Here is a 23,355-nt window from a genome sequence, read left to right on the forward strand (position 1 = left end):
GCTAAAGGCTGAGTACAAAAGCTCTCATTTAATGCTCTAGTTTTTGTTTCCCATAAAGAAGAGAACTTCTTGGGATTTGTGGGGACCTTTAGAAACAAGGTGACAGTCAGTTTTTAATCTTAAATTTGCTAGATTAAAATTAAAATGTTACTTTCTCTTGTTGGGTGATCCTGATGAATCTACACACATCAGCCTTTTCTTTTTTTTTTTTTTTTGGTAGATCTTAACAAAATGACCTTTGGCACCATTATAACCTCCTAAGAATCAGAAGATAGATTTTGAACCAGGGCTTGAGTCAACAACCAAGGAAAACAAACGAAGCAAAAGTCAGATCATTTTTCTAAAGCTACCGCTTTACATTCTCTGGAAGGCATTTAATCTCTTCTTACCGGTCCCGTCTCCTAAATTCTTCCCAGGGACCATGAGTGTATTTATTTACTTAGCAAACGCCCTATCCCCCTCAGCCGGGTCTTTCCTAGGAGCGCCCTACAACTGTCCACAGGGTCCTCAGAGAGAAGTGCTGTGATCCCTCTTTAGTGGTGAGAGGCCGGGGCTCTTCTGGGCTGTCCCTTAGCGACAGTCCTGGAGCGTCCCTGCGGGCGCTCACTCCTTCTCTCAAAGCACCTGGAGCCCAGAGGGACGGGGTTCGCGGCCCGGGCGGGCGGCGCGGGTGCCCTTTGGAGCGGGGCGGACCAGGAGGGCCGGATCAGGCGGGTAGGCCCGGCCCAGCCGGGCGCCCCGGGACTGGGGCTTGGCGCTGTGGCCCCATCATGGAGCTGCGGGCGCCCGGCGAGGTGCTGATGAGCCAGGCGGTCCAGCCGGCCCACGCCAACGCCCGCGGCGAGCTGAGCGCAGGGCAGCTGCTCCAGTGGATCGACATCACCGCCTGCCTGGCAGGTAGGCAGCGGCGGGGCGCGCCGGGCCGGGGGCCGGCACAGGCGGGCGCAGGGGACTAAGGGCTGGTTCGGGGCTGAGCTGGGACCTTTAGACCGGGAGCCTGGAGAGAGAAGGAAGGTGAGGAGGATGTTTACAGAGTCAGGTCCCTGTGCTTCAGAGACAGTGATAACACGACGGAGACAGCTCTTATGACAGTGAACTCTCAAGATTTTTGGTCTTGGGACACCATCCCGTGAAATAAACGAGGACCCCACGGACTTTTTGTTTATGTAGGTTATTTTTATATTCATATTTACATATGCAAAATTTAAAATTTTAATTCATTTATAAAAAAGAAATCCATTACGTGTTAACATAACGTATTTTTATTAAAAATAATTGCACTTTCAACAGTAACCAAAGTGTACTTAGGGGAGCAGTAATAGTTTACATGTTTGCAAATCTCCATCATAGGTCTGGTTTAGCAGAAGGTTGCTCACTTCCATATCTGCTTCTGGGTTCAACTTGTTGCTACCACACCCTTATGTAGTCTCTGGAAAACTCTACTGTATTCTTGTGAGAAAGCAAATTAAGAATGAAAATGGGGGTTGGGGGGAAATCACCATAGACTGAATTGCACCCTCTTGCAAGTCACGTGTTGAAGCCCTAACTCCCAGTGTGGTTGAATGTGGAGTAAGAAAGTAATTCAGGTTAAAAGAGGTCATAAGGGTGGAATCCCCATAGGACTATTGTCCTTGTAAGAAAAGACACAGAGAGCTTGATCTGTCTGCCACGTGAGAACACAGCAAGAAGGCTGCCATCTGCAGGCCAGGAAAAGAGCCCTCACTAGGACCTAAATTGGCAAGCACCTTGGTCTTGGACTTCCAGCCTCCAGAATTGGTTTTTTTTTGTTTTTTTTTTTTTCCAGTTTTTTAGCCAGGGCTGGATTTGAACCCACCACCCTTGGCATATAGGGCTAGCACCCTATTCTTTGAGCCACAGGTGCTTCCCCAGCCTCCAGAATTGTAAGAAGGAAATTTCTATTGTGTAAGCCACCCAGTTTATGGTATTCTGTTATGCCCCGCCCCCCAGCAGACAAAGACACCTTAGTATTAATATGGAAACAGTTTTTCCCTCTCCCACAGCACTGGGACCCTGACTTGGACTTACATCTAGGGATGGCAACCCTGCAGGGTAGGATGTAAATGATTTTCTAACTGAAAGGCTGGATGGGGCAGTATTTTTGAGACGTGGATCCCCTACGCCCTTTGCCTACTTCTCTCATCTTCAGATCAGTGATAAATACAATCTCTGGTTCTAGTAAGCCCTGCCATCCCTTTTGCCAGTTTCTGCAAAACTGCTTTTGGTTTCCCTTTCTGTATCCTACCTCCCCGGGATCTGTTCTTTGCACAGAGGCCACAGTGAACTTTAAATACAGAAATTACATCACACAACTCCCCAACTTAGAACCTCCCAGTGGCTTCTCATCATATTTAAATAAAATCAAAACCCTGTACCACTCCTTACAGATGCTAGTTAGAGTTAGAAACTCATATTCTCTGAGAGGCTGGCCAGGTAAACATAAAATGTGAGATGAGTCCAAAGCCAGTTTAGGACATCGGGGAGTGGAGGTTACCTGGTAAACTGGACATTAATAGTAACAAAAAGTATAACCTCATGCCACCCAGACAACACTGCACAGGGGGCAGGCCACAGGCATGGTTCCGGTCTCCCCTCCTGGGTCATCTGCCCCAACAATACCAGCCTTCAAATACTTCCCAGGACATACCCAGCTCTCTTCTGCTTGGGACCCTGGCGCCTGCTCCTGTTTGGCTTTTATACTCTTTCCCAGGCCGTTGGCATATATGACATCTCAGCATAAATGCCATTTCCTCAGAGAAGCCATTCCTGACCACCTGTTTACATTTTCACCCTTTGCCACTTTTCTCAAAATGCCCTTTCCAACTTCCTTCATATCACTTAGCACATTCTGTGATTATTTTGTATGTTAATCTGTTCGCTTATTTTCTGCCCGGCCAATTAGTGCATAAGCTAAAGCTCGTTCTCCAGAGCCTAGTAAGTGCTAAATAAAAAGCTTCTGTTTATATGAATGTGTGGGTGGATGGATGAATGGGTCCAGAACTTGGAATCTCATTTCCCAAAGGAAGCTAGACTCTGCCTAAGACACTTAATCGACTTGACAAGTATTCATTTGAAGGTAAAATACATTATGACAAAATATTAGATCTGGAAGGGGGTTTAAAAGATTGTGTATCCCAGAACTCTTGTTTTACAGATGGCAAATGTAAAGCTTAGGTGATTTCCTGCTTTTCTAAATGAGTGTTAATAGAGTTTCTAATCCCCTGTGTCTTAACCACCTGCAGTATTATAACAATAATTATTCAGTTGTGTATTCAAAGCCAATCTATTTATTTGTTTTCCGTTGATAGATGTGTTTGGTTTCTGTCTTAGTTTTTTTTAACAGTATTTGAGGTTGGTTATAATAACATAACAATGGAAACAAGAATGTAAAATTAATCCACATGTAGGAAAGAGAAACAAGTATAGAAACCACTGTCATTGCTAATAATCACGATGCCTGTTTCCAAGGCAACTGCATTTGTTATGAGACTACTGGAGTGATTTTTAAAGTTACCTTGCTGAGTGGCTCTGTCCTGTAATGGAGGAAGAGGTGCCCTCCTGCTATTCTCAATTGTTTCTATAGTTTGACATCTTCGGAAACTCAGGTAATCCATAGAGAGATCCAATTGACAATTGGCTACTCTGTACCTTGATATAGGTATGTTACTATTAGTAATAATAACTAATTAATAAAATTAATATTACTAATATTAAAGAGATATTTATGGTAAAGTTGGTTTGAGAAACATAGATAATGCCAGTGTTAAACACCCTATGGTGGGAAGAGCCACCACAGCAGCCTAGGACGTTATGTAACTGAGTAATACAAAACTGGAGTAATACAAAACTGATTTTTCTGACATTTTCTCAGTCAGAGTTTTTATAGACCAACACTTCTGTATAACCACATTGCTTTGATAAATAATGATCCCAGTCATGGCTCTAAGGCATTGCCATGACCCCTAAGCACTGCTAGATTCCAAAATGTCTTCTCAATATTTAAACAAAGATTAAATATCCTCACTATCTTTTTGACATTAAACCTCATTTCTGTAAATAGCCTCATTTTTCCAGTTCCTTAAGCCTAAAGGCTTGAAGCCACATGAGTCATTCTCTACTCCATATGTCCATTTCTTATTTTGAAATATCTCAAATGATAATTTTCCTCTCTATTTTATTTGTGAAACTTTTCAAGGGTTTGCCCACTCATGAGTGGCACTGCCACATCTAATTGTGGAATTCAAAAGTCTAGGAGTCATCCTTGACACTTCTCTCTACCTTGCTTCCCCCTCCACATACTCAATCCATGAACAACATCCAATCAAGGTCACCACCTAGACGAATCATTCAAATTCAACCACTTTGCCATGCCTCCAAGGCCACTATGTAGTCCAAACTGCCATCATCTTTCCTGTGAACTTCAGCAGTGGTTTCCAAACTATTTTTATCCATTCACTCTGATCTCTCCATGCTGTATCCAAAATAGTTTTGGAGGTGCTAATCTGATCATATCACATGTTTTGTTCATTTTCCCCATGGTCTTCTTTATCAAGAGCTACAAGGCTTCTTGATTGCACATTAAAGTATCTTCTATCAGGAAAAAAAATCTCCCACAGATAACAGCCATAAATTATGGACAAACATTTTTTAAAAGCAACTTAAGTAAACTGAAAAGTGAACAAAAGTAGGCTTAGAACACTTGGAAGTTAACACTTGGAAGAAGGGAATGGTACTGGCTGACTTTTTATTATTTTTTTTTTAATGACTTTAAGCCTGAAGGAAAACTCCAGTCTACTCCTAGCTATATTTCAGATGGAAAACTGGTAGGCTTGTTGGTTTGAAAAAGCCAAAGGACAGGGTTTGAGGGGGGAAACACAGGTACTGTAATGTGAACAGGAAAATTCCAGAAAGGAAAGAGTCAGAGAGGCAGAGTCCTAACATCTATCAATAATCTTTGCCCAGATATCCAGCAAACCTTGAGTCATGTGTACATAGGACAGATTCCAAACCTCCTAGCTAAGACCAAAATAATTGAAAAGACCTGAGCCTGCCTCTAGGGAGAGAGTTTTATAGTGTGACTTTAGTCAAGTTAATTGTCTGCTTAAAAAAACAAAAACAAAAAACACAGATTACTTTACAGAGAAATAGTTTCTACAATGAATCACTCATAATGGCTAGGAGACAATTCCAAATTACTAGACATACAAAGAAACAGGGGAACATGATCCATTCTTAAGAGAAAAGATAATCAGTGGAGAATAATCCCTATTTGAAACTGATACTGAAATTTGCCTTTGAGGATTTTAAAACAGTTATTATAACTATGCTCAAGGATTTAATGGAAATATGAAAGAAATGAAAAAAATAGTAAATTTCAGCAGAGAAAATAGAAACTATAAAAAGGTGGTAAATTTTAGCAAATAAATATAAACTATGAAAAAATAACCAGTGAAAATTCGTAACTAAAAAATACAGTATCTGAAATAAAAAACCCACTGGATAGGCTTAAAAGCAGAATTAAGATGATTGAGAATAGTGTCATCAAATGCAAAAAATAGATCAACAGAAATTATCCAATATTGAGAACAGCAAAAAGTGAATATGAAAAATAAACAAAATATTAGAGGTATGTGGGAAAAATACCCAAACTATACAAAGATTTTATATAGATGTACTTAAAGCACCAAAGAAAAAGAGACAAAGTAGGAGGCAAAACTCAATGTTTAAGAAATAATGACTGAAATTTTCCTAAATGTGGTGAAAGACATTACAGATCCAAGAAGATCATAGAACACTAAGGAAGATTAATACAAAGAATACATTTAGGCATATCATAGTCAAACTATGATGAAGAGAATATCTTGAAAATAGCCAAAGAAAAACACAATCTATACTCTACATAGGAGAACAATGATTAGAATTACCACTGACCTCATCGGAAACAGTGGAGATCAGAAGACAGTGAAGCAATATCTTTAATAACAATAAAATAACAATTACAAAAACTGCCAACCAAGAGCTTCAAGACCCTATGCATGGGCCTGTCCTCAGCCTTCCCTCCAGCTTCTTTCTACCCACACTCCCTCTTGCTGTCTTCACTACAGTCACAGAGGCCTTCACCCGGACTTTTGTAGTGACGGTTCCCTCTGCTCAGCATGTTCTCCCTCCCTTCCCCCCATCTATTTATTCTTGCTCATCTTTGAGCTCTTATCTGAAGCATCCCCTCCACATAGAAGCCTTCTTGGACATCCTACCTATGCCTGGCTTCTCAGTTACTGATTCTCATAAAATCTGTGTTGTCTTCAGAGCACCTAACTTGTTTTGCCATTATGCATCCATTTAATTCATCTCTAGCTCCTCCACTAGATGCCAGGCTATTTTTTTATTTCTAGCACCTCACGGAGAGGTGGCATAGCACAGGGGCTCAATCAGTACCATCTGGGAGAGTGAATGAATGAAAATTCACACTATCTTTACCAGCCATCATTTCATATCTGCTTATAATCACTTAGCTAGTCTACTATTGTTTTTCAGCTTCTCTGCATTTCCCCAGAAAATCAGAAACAGCTTTTGCGTTTTCCATTTTTATAACACACTGTATAATGGGTAGTCAAAATCAAGAACTAGAACAAGCTGGTCCTATTGAATTCATATCTGACTCACTTGTGAAAAAAAAGAAAAAGTTACATAATACAAGTAAAAGCTGTGGGCCCTATATTGGGCTCTCCTTATTTTATTTCATTTTTTATTTTTATAGTGACCATTGAGAGCTAAATGTAAACCATAGTATAAACCATGCCTATTGAACCCATGAAACTCATATTCAGCCAGGTCCTTCTCTGGCAGTGCTCCCTGGTTGGTCTTCTGTACTTTCTTGAAAGTTCCTGCTACTTCTATAGTCAAATCGCTATTTGGGACCATGTGTTTAACCATTCTAAGCCTAAAATTTCTCATTCATAAAATGGAATGGATAACAGTACCAACCTCATGCAATTGACATGCATATATACTTAGCTCAGTACCTGTCAATAACAAATGCTTAATACATGTAATTGTTATTATGATGATTTTGTTTCTTTTTAATCCCTCATGCAATCTAGTATAGTGCTATATACACATGATAGATACGCAAAATATACAATACAAATTTAATCTTGTGTTGATTACTGTGTTTTACTTATCATTTAAATCATTCAAAATTGATAGCTCATATTGTGTACATAATAACACTTTACCAGTACAAATAGTTCAATAACCTCAATATCCCATTCTCTCATGTTGTGTGATTGGAATTAATGTTTATTGGGAATGTTTATTGGGAATATTTATTAGGAATATTTACTAGTCAAAGTTATATAGTATATATTAGGAAGATTTCAGTAGTTCTCTAGAAAATTTAAAGCTCTAAAAGAGCTCAGATTATGGCTGGACATTTAACTGCCATTGTAGTGCCACTGATTGCTTGTAAGACAGGACTGATTCCTCTCAGTGTCTGGAAGTCAGCAAGAACTTAGCACATGTTTGGTACATTGGATGAAGTTGAGCCCATCCTGAGCCTTTCTAGAGGCTGGTGCTTCTGTGTTCCCCTCCTTTCAGTGAACTTTAGAACTAGAAAGCCCATCCTTCCCGCTCCCTCACTCATACACAGAGTTCTGTTTAGTTGTCTGATAACTCAGTTCATGTTATGAGCACATTTGGAAGAACATTTACTTACAACTAGTAGAATTAGAATGTCCAGTTCTCTGAAGAATCAGATCATAGAGAGGAACAAGGAATGTGTAAAATTTCTGGAGTATTTTCTCACCTCTCATTACCTGGGACTATCAATTAATATATATTGCAATTATGGTAATCCACTATGGATAAGGAATATGAATTCTGTATAATTCACCATCTCTTTCTTTTTCATAATACAGCAACAGTAGTGAAGTTTCCAAAACAAAAATGGGGTTAGAAGTTCTTACAGTCAATACAGTCTGTTTAGGTTTCAATTGACTACTTCTCAAAATCAAATATGGCAGAAACACATGTCAAAATCTTTCCCAAAGAGTTTAAGTTCTGGTATTTGGATATAAAGCAAGACCAACAATCAAAAAAGAGTTCTGGTCAAATTAAGAGCAGACACAGAACCTGGAAATAAACAAGGTCCACCCTAACTCTCTCCCTGCTACTCAATACTTTCTTCCTCTATCATAATTAATCCATAGTAAATTTGGTAGTAATAAATATTGGCTAAATGTCTCCTGTGTGCCTGTCTCTCTTTCCCTGATGCTAAAAGAAGATCCTCCTTGATTTGGAATATAATCGCATAGTTGCCATATTACTCAGTGTGTAGAGTGGTTAAATCAGTGGTTCTCAACCTTCCTAATGCTGTGACCCTTTAATACATTTCCTCATGTTGTGGTGACCCCAACCATAAAATTATTTTTGTTGCTACTTCCTAACTGTAATTTTGCTACCGCAAATGGGTTGTGACCCACAGGCTGAGAACCACTGGGTTAAATGATTTAAATATATTCTGCTACTAGTTAAGTGGGAAAGTGGACACAGATGTGATTCTTCATTTTTAAGACAAAGGCAGCACTGGGCATGGTGGCTCACCCCTATAATCCTATCACTTTGGGAGGATGATCAGGAGGATTGCTTGAGGCCAGAAGTTTGAGACCAGCCCGAATGAGAGGGAGACACTCCCCCCACACACCCTCTACTTCTCTACGAAAAGTAAAAAAATCAGCTACACACAGTGGCACACACCTGTGTCCCAGTTATTTGGGAGGCTGAGGCAGGAGGGTCACTTGAGCCCAAGAGTTTGTAGCTGCAGTGAACTATGATGGCTCCATGGCAGGATAGCCTGGGCAAAGTGAGATCCTGTCTAAAAAAAACAAACAAAAAAGAAAAGAAAAGAGAGAGAGAGAGAGAAAGAAAGAAGGAAAAAAGAAAAGAAAGAAAGAAGGGAGGGAGGGAAGGAGAAAGAAAGAGAGATAAGAAGGGTAACACCTGACAAGATATTTAAAGTCACTACCAACTTACTAAAATTTCTATCTAAACAGCTAGATGAGCTGGGTATTGGTATTGAATTTTAGATAAAAGATTGTGTAAATTAAAACGCAGGAGAGAGCACAGTTGCCACGCAGGAGAAACCACTTACAGAGTCAAGAAACTTTAATCAAGCCAGATGCACCAAAAAGTGTGGGCACAGTAGTGCTATCATGAAGGAGAGGATGAATTACTAAAATAACCCCACCTGAATTGTACTCCTTTCTTCTAACACTGAAACATTAAAACGTAACTATTAAATACTAATGCAGCATATTCTCACTTATTTTCTCAAGCTGAAAAACATGCTGGAGTTTCCTGCGTTACAGCCTCTGTGGATGACATACAGTTTGAAGAGACAGCTAGGTAAGTGGCACTGCACCATCACTCCTTTGTCCTGGCTGCATTGGCTCATTTGGAACCGTGAACGAGGTCAGACCATTAAGTTCGTGAACTCATCCTAGAAAAAGTGCTATCTATGTCATTGCTGAATTCACTATGGTCAACTTCAAAATACTGCCCTTGGGAAGCCATGCACCTATGCCCGCACCTAGTCTACCCTTCAAAGCCATGTCGGAACTCAGAGCTGTTGTAGTTGAGGTCTCCCAGTTACGTTCACAAACTTAAGGACTAGGCGCTGGTGTTGGGACATAGCGTCCCAACAGGGGTACCTGAAAGATGACCACAGTGATATTCAGCAGTGAGGTATGTGACACTTTTTCTAGGATGAGCTCACGAACTTAATTATCCAACTTCCATATTTGCCACACTTAAGCTTATTTGTTTGGAGTCGGTGATCCAGTTTTTTAATAAAATAAATAACATTTAATACAATGTAAATAAGTTGAAATATAATCATATGGCTGACTTTTAGTAAATTTTGTGGTCTCAATTTACTTAGAAATAGCTCTCAGTGTTAGATGCATTGTGGTGGAAGGCATAGCAGACTTTCTCTAGGCTAATTATTAACGTCTCCTTCCTCCACTAGAAGAATAACTAATGATAATAAATATCTCTACAATGGTTAATTTCATCATTAGATTTTTGAGTAAACACTAATTCATCTGAATAGAAAAATTCTGAAAACAATTTATGTGTGGGAGTGCTTACACTCTTTATCATCTCTTATTGTAAAAAATTTCAAGAAATACAAACATTTCAAACATACACACAAGTAGGGAGAATCATACAATGTATCCCAAGGATCCATCACCCAGCTACAACAATAATCAACCCTGGCTCAGCCCTGTAGCACAGTGGTTACAGCACTGACCACATGCACCCAGGTCGACAGATTCAAACCTGGCCTGGGCCAAGTAAACAATGGCAACTGCAACAAAAAAATAGCCAGGCTTTGTGGTGGGCATCTGTAGTCCCAGCTAGCTGGGAGGCTGAGGGAAGAGAATCGCTTAAGCCAAAGTTAGAGGTTGCTGCGAGCTGTGATGCCACAGCACTCTACTGAGGGTGACATAGTGACACCTGTCTCAAAAAAACAAAAAACAAACAATAATCAACCCAAAGTCATTTGTGTTTTATCAACACCCCTCTCAACTCCCTAACACCCCTAGATTATTCTAAAGAAAACCCCAGGCATTGTCTGTAAATGTTTCCATATGTATAGTCATGCATTGCTTAACAGTGGAGATACATTTAGAAAATGCATCATTAGGTGATTTCAGCATTGTTCGAACCTGTCAATGTACTTAAGCAAACCTAGATGGTACAGCCTGCTGCATGCCTAGGCTATAGGGCGTAGCCTACTGCTTCTAGGCTGCAAACCTGTACAGCATGGAACTGTGCTGACTACTTCAGGCAACTGCAGCACAACGGTAAGTGTTTATGTATCTAAACATAACTAAATATAGAAAAGGTACAGTAAACATATGGTAGAAAAGATAAAAGGGTACATAATATATGGCACTTAACATAAACACCTTTATGTTCACAAAGGCTCACCCTTGTGTTACAATTGCCTGCAGTATTCAGTACAGTCACAAGCTGTACTGGTTTGTAGCCTAGGAGCAATAGGCTGTACTGTACAACTTAGGTGTGCAGTGGGCTGTACCAGCCAGGTGTGTATTACACATGTTCTACGATGTTTGCACAATAATGAAATCAGAACACATCCCTGTCATTAAGTTATGCGTGACTGTAGATGACACTCATCATTCCCTGTAATAGCTGCATAGTGCGGATAGATGCACCAGTTTATTCAGTAGGTTCTCTGTTGATATGAACATTAAGATTGTTTCCAGTCTTGTACTGTCAAAATAACATTTCAAGGTGGAAGCTTGTGCATGTTTATATTTTTGACAACATATTTTTGGAGTAGATTCCACTCTTTAGGTAAACCCAACTGATTCATCTAGAAGACTATCTTTAATATACCTGAACAAGCCTCTCTATTATGATTAAAATAGTATTAATTGCTACTTTTCACTTGAAGCCTGAGTAGGGTAATTTTCTCAAAGGTCTTAGAACCAAATAAGACCAGGGTTTGAACTCTGGCCCTGCCAGTTGCTGGCTCTATCACCACCTAAGCCCATTTCTTGCAGGGAATGAAATGGGAATGATAATGCCTATATCACAAGATTATTGCTCAACAAATGACATGTTAGATTATGTTACAAAGCATTAGGTATAGTATACACAGCATTCAATAAAGAGTAGTCACTGTTGTTAATATGGCCAAACTGAGAAACAGTTCTTCATTGAATTAATGACAAGGATTTATTGTTAACGAATCATCAGTATTTCTTTTGTAATCTTTTGGACTTTATCTGTTTACATCCTGGTATCCCAAATAAAGACTGGTCTCCTTGAAGTCAGCAACCATGTCTTGTTCATCATGATTAGGCATAACTCGGTAGACGTGTATTAAAGGTGTGAGTTAGAAAAATAAATGAATATTTTAGGAACTTTGGAAATATAGAAGGGAAAAAAATTCTTGAGATTAAATAGTTCGGGAAAAAGACTGTAGAAAGAAGAAGCTTGAACATGTTCACAAGCTGATAGGGAAGGGACAGAGATGGAGACAGAGCTGACCAAGCAGGGCCCATGTTATAGGAGGAGGAAAGGACAATGGAAGGATGGGGCCAAGGGCACAGGGGAAGAAAGAGATTAGGGCAGGTGCCGTGGCTCATGCTTGTAATCCTAGTACTCTGGGAGGCCAAGGCAGGTGGCTTGCTTGAGCTCAGGAGCTCAAAAGGTCAGCCTGAGCAAGAGTGAGGCAACTGTCTCCATTAAAAATAGAAAAATTAGCTGGGCACGGTGGTGGGTGCCTGTAGTCCCAAGTACCTGGCAGGCTGAGGCAAGAGGATTGTTCAAGGCCAAGGGTTTAGGGTTGCTGTGAGCTATGATGCCAAGGCACTCTATACAGGGTGATAGAGGAAGACTCTAGGACAGGAAAGGAAAAGAAAGGAAAGGACAAAGGGCGGCGCCTGTGGCTCAAAGGAGTAAGGCATCAGGCCCATATGCTGGAGGTGGCGGGTTCAAACCCAGCGCCCACCAAATACTGCAAAAAAAAAAAAAAAAAAAAAGGAGAGGAGAGGAAAGAAAGGGGAGAAAGAGAAAGAGGTTAGGTCTTGAAGCGATCTACTTTCCCCTGAAACAGGAATGAGAAGAACAGAGAGAATGTACTTTGACTTTGAAGTTAAGGGAGAAAAACTGAGGGGTTTATATTGGGTAGATTAACTCTCTGCTAAGGTGAAGGGAGTCAAGGTGACAAAAGGGCCCAAACACAGAAGTTTTGGTTGGGTAACATGATCAAAGTTCAAGAAACAGTGGGGAGTGAATAGATCTAGCGGCGTTGAGAGCCCATGTGAACCTAGTGAAGCTGATCACTTTGCTTGCTTGCTTATTTGCTTATTTATTAACTATCATTTAAAAAGAAATATCCATTGTAGAGATTTGCTGGTATTATTTGTCTTAACTTCCCAAGGGGAAAACAGCTGCTAGACAAAGTATCTGTTGTAGACTTGGCATCATGTTGCAAAAGCCCTTTCCTGTTTGGTTAGAGGTGGTCACCTAGCGTCGTAAGCGTGGCTTACAATGACCGGCATTCACTGTCTTTTTACATTGTTATTAACCTGGGTTTTCCATGCATGAACATTATCGGTATGATGAGATGGAACTGCTTTATAGCACATATACTTCAGGAAATCTTTAAGTCTGAAATGAAATGTAGTAGCATTACTGAGATCTTTCTTTTTTCCTTTAGAGTTGGACAAGTTATAACCATCAGAGCCAAAGTTACTAGAGCCTTCAGCACAAGCATGGAGGTAAGAAGTGCTCTTTCGTGGCTCCTGCCTGTTGATGCTCCTTTTTTCATTAGATGCAGAGGGCAGAGGAGTCTAGAATGATACCTGGAGTTAATGAGATTCTGTATTTCACAATGCCCATGATCTGTAGTCAAACTCACAGGTAAATAAGGAGCCAGCATTTCCTAGTCAATCCTGCTACTAAAACTCAAGGTGAGACACACACTATTTTTACAGAGAAAGTGAATATACCAGGGAGAAAGGCATTCTCTTGGTTCTTTGCAAGATGTGGAGTTTATTTCTTAATTATTCTGAGTCTTCTATTATTCTAATTCTACTGTTCTTCATCTCCTCAACGCCAGTGGAAACGAGCACCATGTTTAGAAAGGTTGAATAACTGGACTTTGGTAAGAAAATAAGTCTTGGTGGTTTTTCTTCTGCATTTGCTTGGTTTTCTTTTTTTTTAACCGTTGTGAAGACAACATTCTCAGGGGCTTTTGCAGTCTCTATCCAGGTTAAATCAGCAGCACAGGAGTAGCTGGATTTCTTTGCAACTTCTAGGGTGGTCAGTGGCAGTCCCTTCGATCTGCACAAAAGACACAGAGGAACTCGGATTCATTTTTCTAGGGCTGCCACGAAGTTCACAGACTGGGCAGCTTAAGCAACGAAAATTTATTGTCTCCCAGTCTGGGGTTTAGAAGTCCTTTGTCAAGGTCAAGATGTTGGTAGGTTTGGGCTCTTGTGAGGTCTGTGCCTCCTTCCAGCTTCTGGTGGCTTTCTGTAATTGTCAGTATTTCCTGGCTTCTGCCACATCATGCGATCTCTGCCATCATCTTCACGTGTCTTCTCCCTGTGTGTGTGTCTGTGTTTGGTTTCCCTTTTTATAAGGATGTCAGTAGTGTTGGAGAAGAGGCCTGTCTGCAGTGTGGCTTCATCTTAATTAGTTACACCTGCAACAACCCTGTTTCCAAGTGAGTTCACACTCTGAGGTCCTATGGGGGAGGGCGGCACAGTTCAACCTATAACAACTGTCTGCGCAATAACCACGCCTGTGGTATTGGCTTTGCCCTGACTTCGTCACTTTATACCAGTATCCCAATAAGCAGAATACAAATGCTTGAAGAATACACAGGAAATACTCATGGGACAGCAAGCTACGTTGGTGAATGGCGCTCCCAAGGCACTGTTTTCTCAGCTGTGGGCTCTTTAGCTTTGCCACACAGCAGCCCCAGCTTGGCTTGTTTCTTGAGGGAAACACTCTGCTTTACACACTATCCAAGCATAGATAAAAGTCCCTTTGCTTTTATCATTTTCCTCCTATTCCCTGAGATAGGCTAGATTTTCTACAGGGGGAGGGGTTGACTAAAAGCTAAGAGGAAAAAAACTCAGTGAGTTTAAAAGAACAGATTTTTGGTCCTGAGGAAGGTCAATCCTGGCCTCAACTGGCTCACCAGGCTGGGGCCACTGGGGAGCCATTCTATTCTCTCCCATCCTCTGTGAATCATTGCCAGGGACCTCTAGGTTTTGCCTTAACTTCCTACCACCTGCTGGAAATTACTTTGTTCCCTAAATCTAGATGCCATCTAGACATTTTTATTTCTACTTCTTCACACCGGACACATCCTTAGGATCATCCTGTTCAGTTGCCAAGCAGAAATAAATGACTGCCTTCACCCTGAATGCAAAGCATTTAGGAACCTGCTCTGTGGCAGCCCCTCCGACTCTTCTACCCTGTTTCCCCGAAAATAAGACAGTGTTTTATTTTAAGGTGTGCTCCCAAAGATGCACTAGGTCTTATTTTCAGGGGACGTCTTATCTTTCCTGTAAGTAGGTCTTATTTTTGGAGGCTGTCTTATTTTTGGGGAAACAGGGTATTAACTGCCTCTCCCCTCCTCGGGAAGCTATGTGATGGCTCACTAGGTAATCCTGGCCCACTTGTGGGAAGAGTGCATTATGTAAGGACAAGTTTTCTTATTTGTAGTCCTTAGAGTATGTATTTTAAAATCACCTGTAATGAGATAAATTTACAACATGAAAACTCTCCCATTTTATTCATTTTGATGAGTTTCAACAAAGCTATAGAGTTGGAGCACTACTATTAGGACAGAGCAATAGAGAGGAACAACATTCCCATTACCACACCAAGTCCCCTCCTGCCCCTTTGTAACAGCTCCTTCAGCCCCCAGCCCTGGATAATTACTCATCCATTTTAGGTCAATATCTTTGTTTAAATTTAATTTTGTATGAATGGGATCACACGGCATATGTAATCATTTATGTCTAGTTTATTTCAGTTAGCATGATATTTTCATTTCTGCCCGTTGTTATTCTCAGTCTTTTGTTTTGGGGGGTTTACTTTGCCTTTATTTCTCTAGTGTCTTAGGATAGAGGCTTAGGAAATTGATCAGACTTTTGTTTTTTTCAGATGTAAGTATTTAAAGCTATAAATTTTCCTCAGAGCATTGCTTTACCTGCATCAAAATATGTTCTTAGTCTGGGCACAGTGGCTCACACCTGTAATTTCAGCACTTTGGAAGTCCCAGGCAAGAGGATCACTTGAGGCCAGGAGTTCCAGCCCAGCCTAGGAAAACATAGCGAGATCCCATCTCTACAAAAAATAAAAACATTACCTGGGCATGGTGGCGCACATGTGTAGTCAGGCAGGAGGATTGCTTGAGGCCAGGAGTTAAAGGTTACAGTGGGCCAGTTGGGCCACTGCACTCCAGCCTGGTCTCTGCACTTCACTTGATCTTAGTCAAAAGGCCGAGAAGTGATTCCAGCCTGGTCTCTGAGTGACAATAAGACCTATTTTTTAAAAAAATTGTATGTTTTTTCATTCTTGTAAATTCTTCCTTGATCCTTGGACTATTTAGATGTTTAATTTAATTTCCAAATCTTTGGTAATTGTCAACACCTTTATATTATTGATTTCTAATTTAATTCCTTTGTAGAAAGAGAATATAATTTGTATGATTTTAATTATTTTAAATTTATTGAGACTTGTTTTATGACCCCAGATATAGCCTATGGACTATTTTGGTAAATAATCTGTATGTATTGGTAAAGAACATGTATTCTGCTTACTATGGGTGAAGTACTCTCTACGCGTCAATTAGCCTAATTCAGTTCATAGCATTGTTCAGCTATTCCATATTCTTACTGGACTTTTGTGACATCAATCACTGGAAGGTATGATGAGCTGTACAGTTCTCAACATGTGTATTTTTCCTTTCAGTTCTATCAGTGTTTACTTCATGCATTTGAAACTTTGTTATTAAATACAAACACATCTAGGATTAAGTTTTCTTGATGTCTTGACCCTTTTATTATTATGAAATTGATCTTTTTATCTTTGATTTTTGTTTTGAAATCTACTTTGTCTGATATTAATGTAGCCATACTAGCTTTCTTCTGATCAGTGTATACATAATTATTTTCATTCTTTTTCTTTTAACCTCTCATTTGTATACTTAAGTGGATTTCTTATAGGTAGCATATATTTAGATGTTGCTTTTTATCAAGTTTAATAATCTCTGCCTTCTAATTCAAGTATTTAAAGTATTTACATTTAACACAATTTTCTATATAGTGGAGTTTAAATCTATATCTGGCATTTCTTTTCTATTTATTTCATATGTTCTTTGCTATTTTTACCCTACCTTTTCTTGCATTTTTTTTTAGAGTGGATTAGTTTTTAGTAATCCATTTTATCTCTGCTGTGGTGTTTTGAACATATGTCTTTGTTTTATTCTTCTAGTGCTTATTCTTAGATTTACAATATGTATGCTTAACTTATCTGAATCTACCTTCAAATAATATTACACCCCTTTAAGTGTACTTTAATAATCTTACGGTAATATATTTACCTTCTCATGTCCTGGCCTTTGTGCTATTATCATCATACCTTTTACCTCCACATATGTTATAATCCTCAAGATGTATTATTATTATGTTTTAGAGAGTCATTCATCTTTTAAGGAGATTTAAAATTAATAAATGTATATTTCCATGTACCCACATATTTCCCATTTCTGATGTTCTTTATTCTTTTATGTATCTCCAGATTTTCCCTTGGTGTCATTTTCCTTCTGTCTGAAGATAGTCCTTTAACTTTGCATTTTTAGCTTTTGTGTAAAAAATCTCTGCTTCACCTTCATGCTACCTTCATGCTAGGTGTAGAATTCTGTATCTCGTGGGGCTTCATCCACGAGGTATAGAATTCTAGCTTGACAGTGTTATTTCCTCCTGTTAGTATTATAATCTCTCCATTGCCTTTGGTCATGCATAATTCTCTGAGAAGTCTGCTGTTATTCTGACTTTTGCTCTTCTTGGTATATTTTCTCTTTCTTTGCCTATTTTTAATACTTTCATATCACGGTTCTCAGCAAATATTTTATGATGTGGCTTGTGATTCTTTTTTCACATTTATTTTCATTAGGGTTTTTCAAGCTACCATATCTGTGTATTTGCAGTTTTTAACAAATTTGGAGTTTTTTCAGCTATTATGGCTTCAAACTTATTTCCCATCCACTGTGTTCTCCCTTCTTCTGGATTTTAGAATTTTAGGCTGCTTGTTCATGTTCCACAGGACACTGATGCTCTGTTGGTTTTGTTCAGTCTTCTTTCCTCTCCGTGATTCATTTTTTATACCTTCTTTTGTTGTCTTCCTCATCATGGATTTCTTTCTGCAATATCTAACCTGATCTTAATCTTGTCTGGTACCTAGTATTTTTTTTAATTTCAGATATTATATTTTTCATCTCAGAAAGTCCCATTTGTGTACTTTTTATATTTTCCACTTATTTCCTCATTATGTTTATATAATGTTTAGGCATTAGCAAACTATGGCCATGTATCCAAAAAGCTTTAAAGATCACTAACTTTGCCCCTTAAGAAAATGTTTGCTGACTCCTGCCCTACCTCCTTGAGCTCATGGTGCAAATATTTGATTGTCATTTTAATATCCTTTTTGTTAATCCCATCATTTCTATCATTTGTTGTTCTATTTATGTAACTTTGTACCTAACAATTTTCCTGTGTCTAGTAATTTTTTATTGGATTCTGAACATTGTAAATTTTACATTCTTTAGTGCTGGCTTTACTTGTATTTCTTTAAGAGGATGTCAGGCTTTTCTTGGCAAGATTTTTGAGTTCTTCCATGGAAGATCTAAAAGAGTCTATTTTAGGGATAATTTAATCCCTCTTATAATTTGGAATCTTCTGTAGTCTCCATTAAAGTATTGTATATTTAGTGAAGTTTGTCAGGGGAGAAGTCAAAATATCCCTAGCTATGTGTAAGGCTTTGGAATTATCCATGTAACAGCTTTCCAGAAATTATTTGTTCCTTAGAAGCTATTCTTGTCTAGCCTTCTGAGGTTTCACCCTAGGCATGCTCAAATTGGTATCAACCAAAAACTCATATGCATGTTTCTGGAAATTTTTCTTTTTGTTGCTCCTTCTCTGGCACTGCCCCATAAGTTTTAGCTGCCTTGATCTCTCTGGTTTCCTCTCTGTGACCATCGTCTGGGAGTTGTCTTCAGTCTGAGAACCTGGGAAATACAGTGCTCCTCTCATTTGTTTTCTTTTCTTTAAGGATCACAGTCTGTGTTGCCTATTTTACTCTGTGAAAATAGATGTTTTCTATAGTTTGTCTAGTTTTCTACTTGTTTTCATATAATGTAATTCCAGTTTACCTACTCTCTTATGGCAGAATGAAATCCCCTGGCATAAGTTTTCAACACACTTTGTCATCAAACTTAACTAAGTTAACTGTTCCAGTATAAGACACTGTTCAGAATTTAAACCCCAGAAATGTTGCTTTGTTTTTACTATGAAATATTTTATTTTATTTTTCATTTACCTATTTCTCTAAAAGTAGAACACTGTTTGGAACACTGTTGTTGGTGGTTAGGAACAGATGGCTTAAATATGGCTAATTACCAGTTAAAATGGAAAATTTAGGATTTACCAGGAAAATACTAATTTGCATATATGAGTTAAATGACTTAAAATAAATCATGAATTATTGATTTTTTGGTACATGATGTACATAGTGAAGATATGAATATATAGCTATTCATTATCTTTGACGAACTTTCATTATCTTTAGAAAATAGTATTCTGGCCAGGCTCAATAGCCCAAACCTGTAATTCCAGGGCTTTAGGAACCAAAGCAGAAGGTTTGCTTGAGTCCAGGAATTCAAAACCAGCCTGGGCAACATAATGGGACCTCATCTCTACAAAAACATAAAAAAATTATCCAGGCATGGTGCACATACCTGTAGTCCCAGCTACACCCAGGAGGTTGAGGCAGGAGGATTCCTTGAGCCCAGGAGTTCGAGGATACAATTAGATATGATCATGCCACTGCACTCCAGCCTGGGAAACAGAGTAAGACTCTGTCTCTTAAAAAATAGAAAGAAGGAAGGAAGAAAGGGAGAGAGGGAGGGAGGGAAAAACGGAGAGAGGGGAAAGAGAGAAAGAAAGAAAAGGGAGAGAGAGAGAGGGAGGGAGATAAAAAGGGAGGGAAGGAAGAAATAAATATATAGTATTATTTATCTGTGATATGTGGGAAAGTGTTTATTAGCAAAATCTAAAAACAAGTTCCTGAGTTTACCAACACTTCTGCAAAGTACAATCCTGAGGCCCAAGCTTCAGAGCACTTCACACAGGGGGAAATCTAACTCATAATATCACTATAAAGTGCCTCTGCTACCTTCTTTCTAGCCCTGAAAAATTAATCATGGAAAAAAGACTGCAAGAACATAATTCAATTCTGTCCATGTTACTATAGTTATAAAATTCAGAGATTAAAGGCTAAAAAAAGTTATGAGAGAGTTACATCTCTCTGATGGGCTATCCACATCGAAGGCAGTCTTTAATACCTTGCTATCAAAGGCATATTTACTAATAATGGAAAGTACTTATCATATAATGCCAATTTTTAAAATTTAGAATATAAAACTATAAATACATTTTATGCACACCTAATTTTATGCAGACATAGATATGTATATACACACACATTTCACACATGTATGTATATAAAGCTGGAATAAACCTACCCAAAGTTTAATAATTATTATCTCTGGGTGATGATATTACTGATAATATTTACCCTAAGTAGTCAGATTCCATAAATTTTACATGGTAAATATATATTTTCTATAATCAAAGTTAGTTGTCCAATTTTATCATTAGAACATCACTGAAAGAGTAATAGTGCTTAAAAACAAAGTAAAATATTGGTTTCATTTAAGAACAAAAAGAAAGGCTTGGTGCCTGTAGCTCAGTGAGTTAAGTAGGGCTCTGGCCAGATACACAGAAGCTGGTGGGTTCGAGCTTCTTAGGCCTGCTAAGAAGCCTGCTAAACAACAATGAGAACTGCAACAAAAAATAGCCAGCCATTGTGGAGGGCACCTGTAGTCCCAGCTACTTGGGAGGCTAAGGCAAGAGAATCGCTTAAGCCCAAGAGTTTGAGGTTGCTGTGAGCTGTGACGCCATGGCACTCTACCAAGGGGGACATAGTGAGACTCTTTTGGAAAACAAACAAACAAAAAAAAAAACCCCAAGAACAAAAGGAAATAATGGTGATGTACATGTAACTGAATTTGGGTCCTACAGTCTAAGCTGTTATCTTGGCAGAATGTTTATTTATTTTTCTTTTCATTTAGATCAGTATCAAAGTCATGGTACAGGACGTGTTCACTGGCATTGAGAAGCTTGTTAGCGTGGCTTTTTCTACATTTGTAGCCAAACCAGTTGGAAAAGGAAAGGTAAATTTTACATGTGAAGAGGTCTCTAGCATGTCATTCAGGGACACATTAACCACAGCATCAGAATTATTATGTAAAAAAGAACATTTCTTCTCACCATAACATATACTTTCCCGAGATGTGCTATGTACCAATATTTATTGTAAAAGTTATCATTCTGTGATGATATCAGAGGATTAAGTAGCTTAGAGAAAAGCAAAAGTAGCTAGTTTGTGAAAGATTTAAAAAACAAAAACATTGTGTTTTGAATGATCTTAAGTTCATGTCAACTTCTCAAAAATATTGCTTACTGGTTTAGTTCTTTTCCTTTGTGATGATATAACTCAAAATTGAGTTAAAATAAAATTTCTTTTCAAAATGCAAGAGCAATTCAGCCTGCAGTTGCATGGTGTTGACAAATCATTTTTTTTTCACCTGAAGGACAATGTCAAAATTGCTGAGTTATTGAAGTTTAAAAATAAGCTTCGGAGCATCTCGGGTACAAACACCCTTAAACACAATGTGGAGGCCTGGCCCGTTGGCCAGATCCCCTATTTCTTGGCTTTCTTGGAATTTTTTTTTTTTTTTCAGTGTTAAAGTGTCTGGGGGAGGGTCCTTATTTAGTCTAAACATTTTTAAAATGTAATAATTCAATTTAGAATTTGAATCTTTGGCTCCAAGGATCACTCCAAAGGGGGGCACAGTGGCTTTGTCTCGCTCCACTTTGAATCAGCAAAGAATGCTTCTCTCTGCAAGTTTTCCTCAGATGGACTCCAAATTTAGAGCCGGGACAAAGCGATGTTCCCCAGTACCTGACAGAAGTGGCAGCAGAGCCACCCTTGCTGGCCACTCCTCCCTGGGGCCAGCAGGCACGGAGATGCTGGGACTGAGTCAGCCACCACGGGGCGGGGTGAGGGCGGCGGGTGTGCCCTAGGGCTCCTCTCCAGCGCTCCGCTCAGCAAGGCCTGCAAAGTAAACTCATATTGCCCATGGGTGCTGGTTCCAAATGGAAGTTCCTATCAGCTAATCATGTTACACATACATGCAGCTTTCTGGGCCATGTCTCCAACCTTCTAAATCGGAACCACTAGTATAGGAACTTGGAATCTGGCTCTGACAAAGCAGCCAGGGATCCCATGTTCACTAAAACCTAAGACGTTGAGATAGGTCTTGCCAATCATTCCATTGTACCTAGAATCTTCCCAGATCTCCAAACTGTTGAGAGTGAAAGCATATAGGGTGGGCACAGAGTTCCCATATCTGAGAGCACGTGACAGAAAGTGTGCCCCTCGCCATCCCATTCCTTCCCACGGAGGGCCATCCCTTCCCCCTCCTGCCTCAGACTCCTCATTCTGACTTTAGGGATGTCTGGGATGAAATTCAAGTACTTCACTGCAGTCCCGTCTCTGCTGAGACTGAAGAACTGGTTTCTGAAAGTGTGAAGTCAGATACTTTACGGTGCTGCCACAATTGTGAAGCACCTTTCCCAGGCTACCTTATTTTCCAGTTGGCAATATTCCTGGCACATCATGAAGAAAGCCATGGAAAATTAGTGGTTTGGTCTGAACCAATAGGACTACCTAGATCTCTATTCAAAGTGAGTTTATTCCAGGACAAATTCGGCAATGATTAACTAGACTCAGTTGGGTAATTGTGCAGACCAGATCACTGAAAGGCCTCGCAGGGTTCCGTGGGGTAGGCTCCTGTGAGGCTTTAGCTGATGCTGAAGCAGATGAGAGACAGCAGGAGCTGGCCAGCATCAGAGAGACTCAGGGCTTTGGGGGACAGCCAGCTCTCAGGGTTCTTCAGTTACATGAGATGGACTTTGTGGTCTCAGGAGAACCAAGGCACAAGTTTACCCAGTGGTATTTTATACCCTACTGGTCACCCAACTAAAACAGGACCACATATAGATTTAGACTGGTGCAAGCCATCCATTTACACATTCCTAAACAAATTAGATAAGTTAGTCTGAGGTAGTTTGGGACTTTAAGCAGCATCTTATAAATCATTAGCTAATTTCATCCTTATCTTGGTCAAAGGTTAACAGCAGACTTTAGTGTCCTGGAAATAAGCTTGGGCATACCCTAGTCCAGCTTCGCTGTGACCCTTCCTAACACATGCAGGGTCAGCAGATAGGCATTTTTCTTTTTTTTTGCAGTTTTTGGCTGGGGCTGGAACCCACCACCTCCAGCATATGGGGCCGGTGCCCTACTCCTTTGAACCACAGGCCCTGCCCCAGCAGATAGGCATTTATGGAGGAACTCGAGCTCCTGGTTCTGTGGTAT

At 39.6% G+C, this 23,355-nt stretch overlaps 1 protein-coding gene across 1 annotated transcript in view; it reads left to right on the forward strand.

The window, feature by feature from the left end:
• Positions 1-652: 652 nt before the first annotated feature.
• Positions 653-23,355, forward strand: part of ACOT12 (acyl-CoA thioesterase 12) — a 51,124-nt gene continuing 28,421 nt past the window's right edge. Inside the window, exons 1-4 of the mRNA XM_053587341.1 lie at positions 653-897; positions 9,351-9,420; positions 13,274-13,334; positions 20,987-21,088. Of these exons, the coding sequence (XP_053443316.1) occupies positions 771-897; positions 9,351-9,420; positions 13,274-13,334; positions 20,987-21,088 (360 nt within the window). The 5' untranslated portion in view covers positions 653-770. The remainder of the gene's footprint in view (positions 898-9,350; positions 9,421-13,273; positions 13,335-20,986; positions 21,089-23,355) is intronic.

This window comes from Nycticebus coucang, chromosome 1 (genome assembly GCF_027406575.1).
Source record: "Nycticebus coucang isolate mNycCou1 chromosome 1, mNycCou1.pri, whole genome shotgun sequence".
NCBI lineage: Eukaryota > Metazoa > Chordata > Mammalia > Primates > Lorisidae > Nycticebus > Nycticebus coucang.